This window comes from Triturus cristatus, chromosome 1_1 (genome assembly GCF_964204655.1).
Source record: "Triturus cristatus chromosome 1_1, aTriCri1.1, whole genome shotgun sequence".
Taxonomy (NCBI): Eukaryota; Metazoa; Chordata; class Amphibia; order Caudata; family Salamandridae; genus Triturus; species Triturus cristatus.
This window is the reverse complement of record NC_140579.1, coordinates 62,773-80,143: the sequence shown is the minus strand read 5'-3', so window position 1 is coordinate 80,143 and position 17,371 is coordinate 62,773. Positions and strand designations below refer to the sequence as shown.

At 42.8% G+C, this 17,371-nt stretch overlaps 1 protein-coding gene across 7 annotated transcripts in view; it reads right to left on the bottom strand.

Moving 5' to 3' along the window:
- Positions 1 to 16,111, bottom strand: part of LOC146869034 (RNA helicase MOV-10-like) — a 488,182-nt gene extending 472,071 nt beyond the window's left edge. For 3 of the 7 annotated variants that reach the window (XM_085645840.1, XM_085612042.1, XM_085649594.1), the window contains exons 1-2: positions 16,003 to 16,104; positions 15,282 to 15,378 (exon numbers count right to left, since the gene is read on the bottom strand). In XM_085645840.1, the coding sequence (XP_085501966.1) occupies positions 15,282 to 15,378; positions 16,003 to 16,004 (99 nt within the window). In that variant the 5' untranslated portion in view covers positions 16,005 to 16,104. Of the gene's footprint in view, positions 1 to 15,281; positions 15,379 to 16,002 lie in introns of all 7 variants that reach the window. The other 4 variants (XM_085599844.1, XM_085602574.1, XM_085599639.1 and 1 more) reach the window with 4 other exon arrangements.
- Positions 16,112 to 17,371: the final 1,260 nt, after the last annotated feature.

The window sequence follows — 17,371 nt, the reverse complement described above, 5'->3', positions numbered from 1 at the left end:
CGAAGTGTGAGTGGGGGTAGACTATAATGATGCATTTGTAATTGCATTTATATTGCGCTTACTACCCCTGATGAGGCGTCGAAATTGGTAAGAGATAGACAGTGCCTTCACATTTAAAATATTTTGTTAAGTTTCCCAAAATGGCCCAACACACTGCATGCTCTTTGCTAAATACGTGTTTGTGTTACAATAAAAAAGAGATAAAGTACGGTGGAAATGCTGTTGGCAGTGAGGGGCCTATGCGAGGGCACGAGGACGATCACTTACAATATTTCACACCACTCACAGCGGAAGATGTGGGTGAGACAGATGATCTTCTTCCTGTACAACAGCTATTTATCTGAGGGGCTGTAGCTCAGTGGTAGAGTGCATGCTGTTCATGCATGAGGCCCCGCGTTCCATTCCCCGGCATCTCCGCTTCTTTTGCTACGTAAAATGGATTATGATTTATGTATTTTTCTGGGTGACCGTCTACATAGCCCATAGCCATGTATTATTATTACTAAATGCATTATTGATAATAATATTCATAGATGTATAGACCGAAACTGATATTCATACAGCTGAATTGGAGCTGATAATGGCTAGGAAATTAGTAGAATTGAATAATGATCGCTGGTCGGATAGAAAGACACTACCATGTCTGGTTTCACAGTTTCTCAATCATCAGCACAATAATGTTAGACAACTCAGTTTCTATATTTTAAAAAAAATCCAAAATCTATAAAAATATAGAAACCCCAAAAATATGGAAATTGAGAGGCAGTGCATAAAAATACAGTCAAAAACAAACTGTGAGAACATGCAGTGAGACAACATAAAAATGTAGCGGTTGGTACTATCATACAAATTTTACGCTAGAATTCGCTTTTGATACATACTACGTCAAACACTGACAAGCATGTATGCCCTCTGTCTTCAAGGATTTAGTAGAAGGACAGTCATCTATCTGGGTATGTAGCTCAGTGGTAGAGCGCATACTTCTCATGTATGAGGCCCTGGGTTCAATCCCCAGCATCTCCAGCTTTTTTTTTAATAAAAATGTGCTTTTCTATTTTTTTTCATTTACACTAATAGATCAGATGAAACATTTACTTTCTTTTCTTTTATTCTGATTTATTTTTCCGCTAATGACCGTTGCAATGCCTTCTGAGCACTAGCTCATTAATGTGCTACGGTGGCCCCCTGGCAAATGCTCGTGTGGTACTGGACACAAAGACCACAACATATTTAGTCACTTATGGATTTGCATTTATTATATATTAGTAGGACACTGTGCCCTCTGCTAAAATTTGCTTTTGTTAGTAGTCTCTCGATAGCAAATCAGCAGGAGTTGTACACTCATTTCATGTACACTGTACTCTATCAGTGACTTCCACCACTACCCGATTAGATATGCACCCCCTTTCTCATCACTTATGAACACTGCTCCCCATCTCCCCATAATCAGCCTTAGCATCTCTTACTGACTAGTTAGTGCACAGCACTTCAGTCATCGTAAGTGGCGTCTAGCAGTTAATTTCAGGAACTGCGACCGAGGAGACTGAAGCGCGCCCCAGGCAAACCGACAGTCTCTTAGCACTCCCTCATCATAAACAGACCTGTCTGACAGCCTTTAGGTAACAAGTCTACTGTGAGAACTGTCTCTTACTTCGTTAAATGCTTTTCTTGGACTCTGAATCTGCAACATCTTCGCTTCAGAAATTATTCACAGATGAGAAAGGATGGCCGGTACCAAGAGAGACATTCATTTTGCGAAGCTGGAAATATGTAAATGAGTTTAACATCATTTAAATAATGTTGGCATGGAGTGTATTCTAAGGACTGTGCATTGTGTTTGAAGAAAACAAACTCTGCGTAAGACTATGGGTCTGGAGAGGCTTATCGCAGATTTTGGGGCGAGGATACTGAGACGCTGGAGTCTTCACTTCCGGCTGGTATCCCGGTATCAAAAACTGGCATTTACAAGACTTGTCTCTGGAGTGTGGAATAACCACACGGACAAGGGCTTACCAGGTTCTTTTCTGTGTATTTATCCCTGATTTCGGGGCCAAATCCTCTGATTTTCCCCGCCTGTCCAGGGAGGTTAAAAATGTCAGCAGGGGGGGCCAGTGCCTTGTCAGGGGCAGGGATCTGTGTCTCAGGCAATGCAAAGTAAGCTGCATTACTCCCCAGGCCCATGTGCTTTGGGCGAGGGGAGGGGGAGGGGGTAATACACCCCCAGGCTCTGCCACTGTCCCAGGGCTGTACTTCAGGGGATGTCCAGGGCTTGCTTGAAGGAAGAGTAGTCTGCTCTCCCCATGCAGATGTTGGGATGAGTGGTTCCCCTCTCTGACATGAGCCATCATCTCTGGCTTCTGGCTCTGAACGTGGCTGGGTGCTGCCTCAAACTCAGGGAAGTCCCACACAGTGTTACATCACAGGCCGTACCGTGGCCCACGACGCATCTATCTTTACCACCGCGGGCTGAGGTTCAGTCCATGGTCCCTCCCTCCTTCTCTTGAGCACGCCATGGTCCTACGCGGCGGCCTGCTGTTGCTGTTTTGGCGTGGCCGGTGTGTCTCGCAACGCTCACAGAATCAGCTGCGAGCCGCAGTTCAGCACGCAGCTCGTCTCTCCATCTATCAGGCACACCACGGATTAATGCAGCAACCCGTTGCTTTTCCTTCAATGTACCAAGGAATCTGTGCTCCTGGTTTCGGAGCTGCGGTCTCTTGTGCAGCGCTTTCCTCAAGCTTGGGAGATAAAGTTTCAAAACCCTAGCAGTCAACATGTGTTTATGAGCCATTTTCCTGCAGGCTTCATTCCATAATCCTTCAGCATTGTTCCGAACATTCCTTGGGAATGGTTTTCTTACACCATTCTAAGATGGTGACTTCTCTATTCTTTTCCATTTCCACTTCCCTATCCAAGATGGTGGTTGTTCACTTCCTGTCGCATCACTTCCTGGTTCTGGGTATATAAGGTGCTGAATCTTTTATTTCTCTGCGTTGCAACACTCCTTGCTCCTGCTGGTCTGTCCTCGCTCCTTTTGGTGCATTTTGCTCCCGTCTGTTGAATCTTCGTTTCCTGTTGGTGCTTCCTGTTCCTGTTTGGAATCCTTTGGAGACTTCTGCTCTTGTCTGGAGCTTCCTGTCTTCTGGTCTGATTCCTTCTTGCTGATATATTCTGGCCTCTTCCCTGGCCTTCTCCTTTTGCCTCCTTTCCTTTCCTGGACTCTCCGTCTGCAGTAAGAGGTTTTTTCCCTTTAGGGATTTTCCTCTTTGGGACTCCTTCTGGAAGGCACAGTCTCCTCTGGCGTTATGCTGTCCGGAAAGGGTTGCCTTACCTTGTACAGACCAGAACCTTCAAGAACTGAAATCGGGAACCATCCCAGCACACCAAAGTTGGCAAGAGAAGTTCCAGTCTCGTCAGACAGTGGTCTGAGTTATGTTCCTGCCCTCAGCCCTTGCCCTCCCATAGCAGTTTCACCTGGTGCACATCTGTAGAAAGTGAGAGAGGTCCCAGTGCCACTTGGCTTACAATTATCAGGCCTGGAGTTTTCAGAACCAGGATAAAGGAGCCTACAATTTTCACACCCTGCTATTACTGATCCTAAGACAGGTGAAATACCACAAGCCCCATTACAAGTGTGTCTGCATCCAGAATTATATGGTCAGAACACACTGTACCCAATAATTATATTCCCCAAGACAACCAGCCTGTAAGACTTGCTGTGGGCTGCAGCATTGCCCGGCTCTAGCCCACCTCCCTGTCCCCCCCACCAGCACTCTGGGGCAACAAATGATGCTGCCCCCAGACAGGCACAATTGTGTGCAATTCACCATACCATTAACCCCACTCCATCACGCAACATTGGCAGTCTTGCAGATGCTTTGCAAAGGTTTAGAAAAGGTAATAAACGTCTGTTTGTTTCACCAAAATATTGTATCCTGCCTGGCAAAGCACCCAGTAAATTTGGATCCGAGCAATTATTACACATTTCAAGAGATAAACTTACAATGGCAGTACTAGGCTGCTGAGTAACTGACTGATGATGTAAATTCTCTACCTAGCAATATCCCAATTATGCGTGGAATATCACCACTCGTGATCAGGGCCTATTTATACTCCCACCTCATGAAAACTATGTGTTGATAAAGCAGTTTACAAAATGACAGTATTTCCTTTTGATTATCCTAGTGCTTGGGTGCCTATCATTGATCCAGGACTGCCAAATTCCCAAAAGAATCAATGGATAACCCCTAACTATGTAAATTATTTTTATTTAAACTTAAGATATGTAAATGTATTTCATGTGGAAATCATGAAAATCTGGTAAAAATAGGGACCTTCTAAGCCTGTGTTGGATACTTTGGTCATAGTGTGTGTGGTTTGCAGTTCCTTTCAGAAAGAAAATTATTCTCAGATGTCTCAATCATAAGAAATTCCACTCTCCATGTTGAAGTCAGAAACATTTTTAGGGTGAAGCCTACCAGATAGCACAGCTGTCTGGCTGTGAAAAGACTTCTTGTGGGCATTCTGAACGCTTCCCTGGGATTACTTTGTGGTTTGTAACTCACATTATCTGGCTTTCTTATTTGCTGGCTTCATTTGTTTTAGGCTGTCCTGTATGTCTTTGTCCCTCCCATGGAGCATCACATGTATACTGTATTCTTCCACGAGTGCTCATTTTATGTAAACATACCCTTGAATCTTGCTCTAATCTTGTCACATTTGCTGTGCGTTCAAAGACAGAGCTCAAATGTCAGTTTCTGTCTTCCGAGGGAGCTTGGTGTTTACTTTTCTTTCTCGGACTTTAAAATTAGAGGATTTATCTGACAATCTCACTGGGTACTGGGAAAGAAAAGGTTTTTTCTAGCACACAAAATAAATGTAAATGTCTGTAAATGAACTGTGCAAATATATCAGAATTTGTAAAGCACAAATAAAGCCCTTTTTTTGCAATTCTGAAGTAAGGAGGAAACATATTTTAATATGATCCTAACAAATCAGTACACTTGGTGATGCCATTATCACACATTCTTGTTAGTGCGCTGAATAGTTTTATCAGTAAAACTGTATGTGCAAATGTAATGGTCATTTCAATTGAAAGTATGCTGTCAATAATGGCAGTGCACCAGCACACCATGCATACTCCACTCTAAGCTTTATGCCACTCCACAACAGTACTTTACGTCACTCAATGCCTCTCCACTGTACACCCTTCCACTCTACTCCTCTCCACTGTATGTCCCTGCACTCCATCCCACCACACACTTCCCCCTACTTTGCCACTCTACAATAATCCATATTTGTACAGCATCAACATTTCACCCCCTTAAGGGTTTCAAGGCACTTGGGGCCATTGGGGAGATAAGTGAGCTATTGCCCAGTGTCACATGATGCTGAGCTGCCGCCGGTACTGGGGATCGAACCATGAGCCCCGCGTGTTAGAGTCAGCCGCTCTGGCTGTTACGCCACACCTCTCACTCAACTCCACTCTACGCCACTCTACTCCACTTTTCACCAATCTACAATACAACAATCTACTCCATGTCACTCTCCTTTATGCCACTAACTTTGAGCCATGCTGAACAGCAGCCACACGGTGTACAACATTTCAAAAACACATTGGTAAAGCCAATAGCTGCTACATAGGCGAGGCCTATTGGCTTTGATAATGCTTGTTTAAATTGCAGCTTTAATTATGCTCTGTGACTTGTCTTTCTCATTGGCTGCTGACTCTGACAGCAGCCACTGTGCCATCAGAAAGTAACTGTAATATGTTGTTACAGTTGAGGAGCTCCTTCATTCCATTATTACAGTTGACTAGGTGCATCACAAGTCACGAGTAATAAATACATTAGGGACTGCCTTTATTACAGAGATAGCAGGCTGACATTTATTATAAATTGACATTGTAACAGGGGCCATAAATTTCACACCGTTTGAAAACTGTAACAAGGGCATATAGGTTGTTTTATTTTACAGAAATTAGTTACCATGCTGGCCAGTCAGCGATAAGGAAGAGGACCAAAAACAGACCAGTCATAAAAACAGACTTAAAACATCCTGTTTTAGGAGAATATCAAAACTCTAAATGTCGCTCATATTTTTCAGATTGGGAAGCAATCCAAGATCCTTGAGAAGGCTTGACCAAAAGCCCAGAAAACTTTGATTACCCTAAAGGATTTCCTGTACATGCTCTAAATGCTCTCCTCCTGAAGATGAAGTGATGCATTGGTTGGGATGAACTTCTCTTTTAACATTACTGAAGAGGTACTGGTCAACTCCTGATCGTGATCTTCAGGAATAGAAGCTTTTCCATGAAGCAGGAAAGCTCCGGCAGATCAGCTTCCATAGCAAGAGCCACAAGAGAGCATTGCACTGAGCTGCGGGAAAGTTCCATTGGGTCAGCATCCAGATGTATTTTTTTCAACCCTAAAATCCCATGTGGGTTAAACGAAAAACAAGATTGTGGTTTATTCTTATAGGATGGTCAAGCTAACTGAAAGCCACATATTACAAGAGGTTGGTGATCTAACCACAAAGAATACATGAGGTTAGCAGTCTGCCACATTTTCAACACGTTATGGACACAAAAGTGATGAGACTAAATTAAAAAACACTAAACGCAGATACTTTATGCGTTACTTAAATGCAACAAAGCAAGTAGAAGGTTTTCTGTTGATTACATAATTCTATATAAGTTTGTGTTTACCAAAATTACTCGAGTAGGAATTTATTTATTTTTTACAGATTAATATATGTAATGTAATTCTTGTGATGAAGGGTCCATCAGTTAACGAAATGTGTGGAGTATTTCAGAACTGAATTTACTGCAATTCATACGAAATATTGCATGTGTGTAGGTATCTATGGATTAGAATACATAGTTTTGGATAGCATATATATTTTTTTTAAACGGCAGTTCTGAACTTGTGGTCTGCGAACTACTGGGAGTCCACAACACCACCTCAGGGTTGATGTTTACAAAATTCAATATTAGTGGATTCATAAAGTATGTACCCAAAAAGTGTAACATTTTAAATTGAACATTTTAAAATGCTTTGTAAATGTTAAGGAGCTTGAAGTTAGAAGCGAAAAATGAAGTTGGCATACATAGTCGGATTCGTGGGTGCAGCGCAAGTAAGAATCTCGTATAAGCGATTGCTGGCCTCAATTCAATCCCTGGTGTATACCCACAAAATTTGCAAGCATTAGGATTAAAAACAGATAAAGTGATAACCAAAAGTCCAGCATACCACTTTGTCTTTTATAAATAAAACTACATTTTAAAAAGCTCCAACCTACCCATTAAAATTAAGATTTTTGTATACTTTTGCTTGAGGATTACATTAAAAAGAAATTAAGATGTCTTTTTAATGCAATTCTCAAGCAAAAATATACCAAAATCAAAATTTTATTTTAATGGGTAGGTTGGAGATTTTTAAAATGTAGTTTTATTTCTAAAATAATAAATTATGAGAAGGCAAAATGGCATCCGCCGGGTCGGACGTGCGGGCTGGCGCTCCCGGTCTCCCCACCTGCACAAAGGGTGAAGCAGTAGGGGGTAGAAAAAGTCCCCTAAAATATGAGCAAGCGCGTGAAAACGTACCGGAATCCAAAGGACGGTCCGTCCTGCATGCTCAGAACTAGGGCTGCGGCGCTGATAATCAGGGTACAACAGCTCGCCGGGCTGCGTAGTGGAATCGGCGCTGGTGGTGTACTGCGGCCATGATGCCAGACAGAAGCATGAGGGGACAGGGCGGAGCCGAGTCGACGATGCTTCACAAGGCTGGGAGAGGGAGGTCTTGCCCCCTGACTGACATCGCAGGGAACATCGCCGAACCCGTCAAGAGCTCTGTCAACACAGTTACATCGTCTACAGCAGGCAACAATGGCACCGCTGGATATGCTTTGGGAGAAAAGTGGGACGGCACACCAAAAGAAAGCATTAGTAAGCGCATCATTCCCCCTCTTTTTTCTGTGGGAAAAGAAAAAAAAAAGAAAAAAAAAAGCACAGAACGCTTTATCATATACCCCTCAGATTAAAGGTATTTGACAGATGGTAGAGAGGTAAAACCCCAGATCTTGCTGTGGTACACGGCTCTGTGGAGGGGGACCTTGCTGTTGAAAAGTCGAATGTAGCAGATGCTGACATTATGATGCAAATTCTAGAGGGTGCAAATCCGATGCTGGAAGGAGCAGAAGGGGATAAACACCAAGATACCGTGCCATTGGGTGTACCTAGCACGGTCTAAAGTTAATATCTGGATCTGGGAGAATGGCCTCTACAAAACCAGAGATTTCAGGTGCTAAGAGTAAGGGCAGTTCCCAGACCACAACAAAGGAGATATACTCTGGGGATAATGTTTACTGCCTGTCAGATCATTCAGACTCTTCCAATTGATGAGCTGGAGTCAATCCTGACGTTTCAAGTTAGGGGACACTCGCATGGCAGTGGTGACAGTGATCTAAGTAGCATGCACCCCAATGACATGGGTGGGGATACCCCAGAAGCCAGCTCACGGACGATCCGTAAGACGAAGGACTTGAGAGAAGGGGTTACGCTGGTGGATGGCAGCGATACTTTGCAATGGGACTACTCCTTCTCGGCAGAGATAGGCGCTGGCAGCGGGTGCATCCTAGAGCCCAATAAAGAGAATACAGCAGACAGACCTGAGGAGATCTCACTAGCCCTGATATACCAAACTATTATGACTCACAGGGAAGAGACATGCACAGAGAGCCAGCAGACACAGAGTGCTTGTAGTAAATTGCAGAATTCTGTCTTACGCATCGCAAAATCGTGCTCCGAATTTACCGAAAAGGTTCAATGAAGCGGAACTCTGATTTCGTGCCTGGAGTATCAACTGGCAGCTCAGAAGGCGACAACGGAGGCCATGTGGTCACTTAAGGATGATACACAATGGAAGTTGACTGATCTGGAAAACCGTCTCCGAAGGAACAACCTCAGAGTCCTGCAAATTCCAGAGGGTGGGGAAAGCCAGGATCCCAGAAAATATGTCATCAAACTATTCTCAGAAGCTTTTCTGGAACTGACACAGTGGGACTGGCAGAGAGAGATCCAAAGAGCACACCGATTCCAGTTCTCTCCTCGAGCAAGACCAGGACAAGCAGCACCCAGACCGAGAGCGATATTAATATCATTTAATAACCTTTTGGTCCACGAAGCTGTATCGTAGCCGGCGCGCCCTGATAGAAAGAGGGCAGGGAAAGGGGCAGAGTTTTTTGTTAGGTCAGATTTTTGCCATCAAACTGTAGAGAGGCGCTGGCATCTACGTCGGCTTATTGCACCATTTCAAGCTAAAGGGGCGCAAGCCTTTTTGCTAAATCCAGCTAAGCTAAAGGTGCTATATAAGGAGCATACTCCTTTCTTTACCTCTGAGGTACAAGCAAAGGAGTATTTGCAATCTATCTGAGGCAAGGGCAGGCGGCTGACATTGTAGGATAATGTATGATATGCTTAGTTATGCATATCTGTTCTAACTACCAGGTGTTTTTGACTTTAAGGGCTCTTAGCCTTCTTCTGTCCACCCTCTCTCTTTTGCCAGTGGGGGGCATTTTTCTATGTCTTATGTCCTATGTTTATCTTTTTTTTATACAAACATCATCTGCATGGAGTTAGATTGTGTGTATTATGTAGGCTGTGGTGTTTGGTGTTCAATGTTTTAACACAGGGTGGTGTGCAGGTGGGCCGGAGCAACCAGGTGGGGGGAGCTTGTCCTAGCAGGGACCACTTGACCCCAAAGCCTTACTACAGGGCTGGGGGGGTGTCGGGGTTGGATGGGGGGGGGTGGATGGAGTTAGTGGGGGGGCTTGCAGGGTGTGTGAGAGGGGGTAAAAAAGAAGGAAAAGCAATCCACAGCATGATAAGCGTGATGAGGACGAATGAGCAAGAACTACACAACAGGAGTATTGATAGAGGGAACGCAGCCACATTTAATTAGGTGATAAGATGGTTAAATTAGGATTACGTATTTGCTCTCTGAATGTTTGCAGGCTAAATAATAATAATATAAGACAAAACGTAGCTGCAGAGCTGTGGGTGATTCATCCTAACCTAGTGTGTTACAGGAAACGCACATACCCTGGGGTAAGCGGAAAAGTCAAATGGAATTAGGCTATGCGGTTTTGGCATGTTCACAACAATCCATAATGACTCTGGGGTTCCAGTATTAGCCAAACAAGAAATCCAGCAATCAGGACGAGTGTTAGTGGACAAACGAGGTCGCTGGGCTATTTTGGAATGCATTGCGGGGGCAGCTAAGTTTACGGCATGCACGGTATATGGGTCTAACTTGATGAGGGCTCAGTCCTGGAGGGGTTAAATGTGGAACTGGCATTAAGGCCTACCCCACTTTTACTCTGCGAGGATTTTAATATACATTTGGGTGGTAGGGAATTACAACCGGGCACACAAAACTACATTGACTGATCACGGTTTGATCGATGTATGGGCAACACTGCAGGAGTCGGACCTGGGATATACATTCTACTACCATCCGCATAGAAAGCTAGTGAGACTTGATCACTTTTTCGTGTCACCAGTATTACTAACAGGAGCCAAGATACAAGTCTTTCCTAGGATCACCTCCGACCATGGTTCAGTAGTGATGGATATTCCTGCTCTAGGTAGCCATACGGTTCCGAGAGTTTTTACATTCGACAGGAAGCTCCTACTGGACACTAGGTTTATTGACCATATGAAGGGATGGATTAAGGACTTTTTCGAGAACAACCGTAATTCTACCTCAGGTTGGTTTGCCTCGGACGCCCTAAAGGCTGGGTTTTTTTTGCGAGGGGGGGGGGGGGGTTTGAGGGAGTCTTGAGCTATGGATTGTATAAACAGAGGAAGGGGAAGCTAGCAGTTCAGGAATTCTATATGAATCTCAAAGCAGCTGAAGAAAATTGAGCCCAGGGGATCTTGACAGGTAGATATATCATGGAATTGCAAACCAATGTTGACAGATGTAAAGTCAATGTTAACTGGCAGTCGAGCAAGGATAAATCTATTAAATGCCAGCTATAGATGGAGGACTGCTATGAATGCGGTGAGGCCATGGGGTGCGGTCTAGCGCAAAGACTTCGCTCAAAAGAAGTTTCGCAAAGAATCGATGGTATGAAAAACACACAGGGTAACTTGGTACATAATCCCCAGGAGATCCTAAAAATCTTTCATAACTTCTATGAAGAGCTATATGCAGAAAAAACGGCAGTGGGACAGACTATTGATATAGGGCTACAAAATCTAGTCTATGAGCTGCTGGGGCAGAAGGAGGCAGGGTTCTTAGATAGACCAATCACTATCAAGGAATTAGGAGAGGCCATAAATAGAACGACTAGCGGTAAGGCGGCTGGGCCCGATAGGCTTCCCTCGGGCTGATTTTGTTTAGACGCCGAAAAGCCCTTTGATCGCATCACGTGGGATTTTCTATTGGGAGTGTTTTACAGCAGATGGGTGTTTGGCCCTGGGTTCATTAAAACTATTTGGGTTTTATATCAATCTCCCATGGCCAAGATGTATACAATGGGGCTCGAATCAGACCCAGTGCGCATCTCCAGAGGGACGAAGCAGGGAGGTCCCTGTTCTCCACTTTTATTTGCCTAATACATTAATCCTTTTTTAAATATGTTGGAGAAGCTCTGGGATTAAACCTGTTATTGGAGGGCAAGATCACTTTTGTGTTCTCGCATATGCTGATGACAAAGCTGTCGCAACACCTGATCCTGTTGCAGGTATGCAAGAAATTGAACATCTAGCATATATGTTTGGTTCCGTCTCAGGTTATAAATTGAATGCTGTCAAAACTTAGAGCATCTGCATGAATCAAACTATGGACAACGATCCCAGAATAGTTAAAGAAGCAACATATTTAGGAATCCAGATTAGGGAGTGTCTAAAGGAATTGGTTGAGGTCAATTGGGGGGCCATTATGGCTAATGGGAGCCACCTTTTGGAGAGGTGGGAATGCTTACATCTCTCACTGGTTGGAAGAGGTAATATTCTCAAAATGAATATTTTGCCCAAGATTCTGTACTACTATGTCAGTTCCACTGGAACTCTCTCAAGATCAGCTACAACAATTACAGTCAATGTGTGCTAGTTTCTTATGGACCCAGGGGAAACCGCATAGAGCGATGCGTTTTAGGACTCCCTCGGGAGAAAGGAGGGTGGTCAGTCCCAGATTTCACATTCTACTATATTGCCTGCAAATTACAGAACATGCGAATACATTTAACAGGAGAAGAGGTGGGTAATACTACTGAGGCCCCATCTATATACCAGTTGGTCTTGGGACTGAAGTTAAGAACTGTTTGTTTAAAAGGCAGCTACTACATGAAAACTTGTTTTAAGATCATGGTGACGGCCTTTAAGGTGTGGAAGGTAGTACGGAAAAGCCTCCAGATTGAAGGGTTGTCGTATTATATGCCCACCTCTACAACACCAATACTGACGATAACTGGAGACTTAAAGGCCTTACGCAAATTGGGGCTTTTTCTGATGAAGGGGATCTGTGCTCCTCCTTCTCAATATTGGTGGATAAGTTTCATCTGCCTAAGAATCAATATTTTAAATTCTTACAAATTCGTGATTTCTTGGGCAAAAGTGAGATCATGAGCGAACCACATAAATTAGTAGAAGCTATCAGGCACTGTGGTAAGATAGGGGTACTGTATAATCTGCTGTGAAAGACTAGGAGAGACGATCTTGATAGACAAAACTTCAAATGGGAAAATCGTCTAGGAGAGCAGGGTGGGTCTGTGGAGCAATCGAGAGATACAGCAGGGAACATTTTGATTTCAGCCAATTTAAAAGCACAGCACTTTAAGACAGTGTTCAATTTGTACCATACCCCTGCAAATATGTTGAAGTGGGGCGGAGTTAATGACAGGAAATGCTTTCGCTGTGGAGCAGATACCGCTGATATTGTACACATTTTTTATTCATGTGAAAAATTGATACATCTTTTTGGACATATTGAAAGGTTTGTGTCAGAAATAACAGGAGCCGGGATAAAGATTTCAACCTCCATGATGCTCTTAGGAATTGGGGAAGAGTTGCGGCAAGGCCTACCTGTGTTTAAATTCTGTTATTTAGTTTTCATAGCCACGGCGGTGGCTCGGTTGTGCATATCGTCTATGGGGTTGCATCGGGAAGCACCATCCTTTGAGATGTGGAGGGCCAGGTTCTATAGTATGTTCAATTTGGAGTATAGCCTCTCCTCAGTCAAAGGGGTAGGAAGGCGCAAACTTGATATATAGATATATATATCTATCTCCATATCCATCCCATGATTGCACATATGAAAGATTGAAAAGGTATTAGTGTTTTTTTTATTTTCATTTTTAAGCCGCTTTATTAATTGCATTTTCCCCTCTATAAACTCCGTAATGAGATGTGGTACAAAATGTTTATGTATTTATTCATGTTGCTATGGATTGAAATTTAAAAAACAATAAAAAAGAAATTATGAAATCAATCATGATTTGTGCATTTCTCTAATGTTAACTTGCTTATGTATCCTTTATCGGTTCAATCTGTACGAATCACTTAGGCTGGGAACACCTGCGCCCAGAAGAGATTCATTGGGGGCCCACTGAAGTCAAAAGGTTGAGAACCGCTGCAATAAAGAAATGCATTTGAAGGATTCTACAAGACAGGAACAAAATGTTGTGCTACAGTGCCTCTTATAACACTGCTCAAGACACAACAATATCAGGTTACAAGACGTCCCTTTGGGAGGCTGAAGGAAAAGATATGGAGAAAAACTGCTCACGGCACTTCAAGTGGATGAATCGGTTTACTGTGAGCTGAATAGAACTCACTGTATCACATCAACCATTCCAGCTAACCCCCACCTCCCCCTCCCCAATATACTGACAAAAGTCAATTGCTTACAGAAGAAGAATTGTGCATGGGTGCAGCACGGAAACAAAAAGTATTTTGCTTTGAGGCTCACCCAAGAAATATCGGCAATGAACTGCAGAAGTAAAAGACCTTCCAGCAGGTGATGGAACTCCTGTGACCTCACACAGTACTGTATAGATGGGGCCACCTTTCCATTTAATCCTTTAGTGGTAGTGTGAATCGCACCATGCAAAAATCACCGGAAGGGAAGACAAAAATTCTTAATAGACGATTCACAACCAGAAGAGGAAAGTCCTGACGGAGTACCCAAAGAGAGGAAACCAGATACAAAGATAAGCAACAATAAAGCAGACGGGAATTAGGCAGAGAGCAACAGACGGTTCAAGAAAGAGAAAGGATTTCATTGTCCAGCTCTGGGGGTTGCAAAAGAAGAAACTCAATAAGTCAGGAGGACAATAATAAATGATTCGGACTTCGAAGCAGTTCTTCACCCCTAACACCTTACGAATGTGATTCTTAGACTGGATTGGGGGGGGGGGCAGGAACTCATCAGTAGACAGTCATGGGTCCTCCAGTATTTCTGAAAGGTCTTAAAATTGTGAATATAAGAGGGGAGAGAATGTTGTTAAGAGGTTAGAGGAACGGGAGGCTACATGGGAGGGAGGCGAAAGAGACAGCAATGCCAACCTGAACTGAGATACATGGAGGGGGAGGGTTAAAGGTTGACTCTGCCCTATAGACTTCTAGCTGGTGATGAGAGTGCAACTACAAGATGTACTGGTGTTCCCTATGTATTAAAATGAATGAAGATGTATTAACACAAAGCAGTTTATATTGCAGTGAGCTTCTCTCAGGCTACTATTTGAGCGAGACAGTTAAGAGGTCTTACCATGAAAGTGAACTTGTAGTTTCATGGGTAACTGTAGCACCAACTTTGCTCTTAAGTCTGAACTTGGCAATAGAATGATGGAGTAGCCCTCATCAAACCAGTGTGCGATTAAAATTGCATCCTTCAAATATTAGATGCCCATCCACTACGATCGAGATGTTTGTCTTGCAGTACATGAGATAACCCCTCGAAGAAAATGTTTTCTTTTAATGCTGGAGACCAACTGAGAGCCTTTGGGGAGCCAAAGTCGATTTGTCAGAGCCTACAAGATGCTGGGGACTGGGCCATGGTTCGGTAAATTAATTTGGCAAGTCCATGTTTTGTACCATACTTTAACTTTTGCTGGAGTGTGAACTAAAAGGGATTTCAATCTAGGTAAGGATTGAAGAATACTTGGCGCTACCATCCCTCTTGGTCTTAAAAATGAAAAGGAAAAATCTCCCACATACCCCTCTTCCACTGCACTACCAGTAACCAATTTAAACAAGAATGATGAAAAAGTGAATGCAATACCTTTGTGAAAAAAACATCATCTTTCCTCGCTTGAGCTTTACCAACTTCAACCAAGGAAAAGAGTATTGATGAAAAAGCTGGTCTTCTTTGCCCATCCCTTAAAGATTTAAAGGAAAAAAAAAATTAATCCTCACAACATTTACAGTTGCATGTCTAAATCGAAACAAATTTCATGGCATGCAATGAAGGCTCTGGACTTGGGTGTCAAATATATTTTGGCTCAACATACAAGTACTAAGCGAGTACAGAGAAAATAGATCATATATCTACAGATACAATATAGTATGCGTAGTGTTATTACATGTTCCTTAGTTGAATTTAAAAAACTTAAGCATTTGTTGTAGTTTTAAAAGCATACTAAAACAAATCAAAAGACAAAAGCACAAACAAAGGTTAATAAGCATGAGAAAAGGGAAGTAACAATGAGGGAACATTTACATATATATCTCTGACTACCCAAAGGCAGAAACCTTTTGCTATGGTTCATGCAAATATTTAAGACCGGTTTAAGTGACTGCCTAAACGTATGGTCAAAGAATGGAGTAACAGTAAATTTGTACAAAGGCAACAAATACAGACCAAAACTAGAATCAACAGTCATTTTTTACACACAGACCATTTTAATCAATACTTGACTGCGTTTATACACGTTCATACTACTTGGCTACCACTTTTAGGTTATGTAACAGGCGTACCTGTGACCAAATTTAATGTTACTCACATTTACAAGTAGAAGGCTCAGGCATTCTTTTCAGGATTCAAACTTGTGACTTGCAGATCACTGTATATTTCAGTGTGAGTGTGTAGTTCCAAGACATGGCTTGGACACGCATCCAAGACAGACTATCTATCCTCGCTTTGAATAGTTCATTTGATTGAAACAAAAAAAAACATTGTTTTATGCTTATGCAGTTTACACAATAATACAAAGTCTCATTATTCAGGAACATTCCTATTTTCCGTAACAGTGGACCGCCAGTAGGTTATATATATATATATATATATATATATATATATATATATATATATATATATATATATATATATATTACCTACTGGCGGTCGCCAGTAGGTAGTTATAGTTAGGACCCCTTTTCCATAGGAAATCCGCAACATTCTATTTTGAATAACTTTGGCGCCGGTCGATGAATCCTCGCGAATTTCTCAAAATAGGTGGGGCGCTACGCTCCGCTCCTACCCTTAAAGTCTCGGGGGGATACGTCAAGCGGGGGCTGAGATAAAAGGGGGGTCCCAAAACGCGTTTTTCCCATGCATTTTTCCATAGGACCTTTAGAACGAGCTACAGCCCGAACGGCTGAACAGAATTACTAGAAATTTGGCAGAGAGGTAGTCCCTATGTCAAGGAAGTGCCTTTTGTAGGTTTGGTGTAAATCTGTTCAGTAGATTCTGAGAAAATAGCCTTTAAATCAATATATATATATATCTGAGCCCGCTTACGGTACGCTTACCGTACGCTTACGGTAAGCTTACGGTACGCGTACGGTGGCGAGCGCGATTCTGATTGGCTGTTAGATCTTAGTAAACATTCGAATCGGCCGAAACCAGGAAGCGGCGGCCGCCATTTTGTGTGTTTCACTCAGAAAAAAAAGAGTGAAAACAAGAAAAGGGGGCAATGAGGAGAGTTACAGACCCCCTTACATTTGTGAGGGGGTCAAAGAAGGACTGTAAAGTACAAAGAAAACATTTATTGATTTTTAAAAAAATCACGGGGTACGCGTACGGTAAGCTTACGGTAAGCGTACGGTAGAAAAAAAAAAAAAAAAAAAATGAAATTCAGATTTAAGTGTTTAGATATTAGGGGGCTCTAAAAAGAGCCGTTGTGTTTATGAAATGATTTTTTAGTGGTACCTACAAGTAAGTACCGATGCAGAGTCTAAGGTTCAAGAGGAAGACTCTGTTCCCTTCATCATTGAAGTGCACACCATCTCCTCTATAAATGTCTTGCATGTCGTAACGCAAGTTGTTGTGGTAAATGGCACCCATACCATAGTCACGGAGGAAAGCAGAAACAGATTTGTTGACGTGCTTTCTTGCTTTGTCATCGCACCGCGTGCCCACCGTGCGTGCAC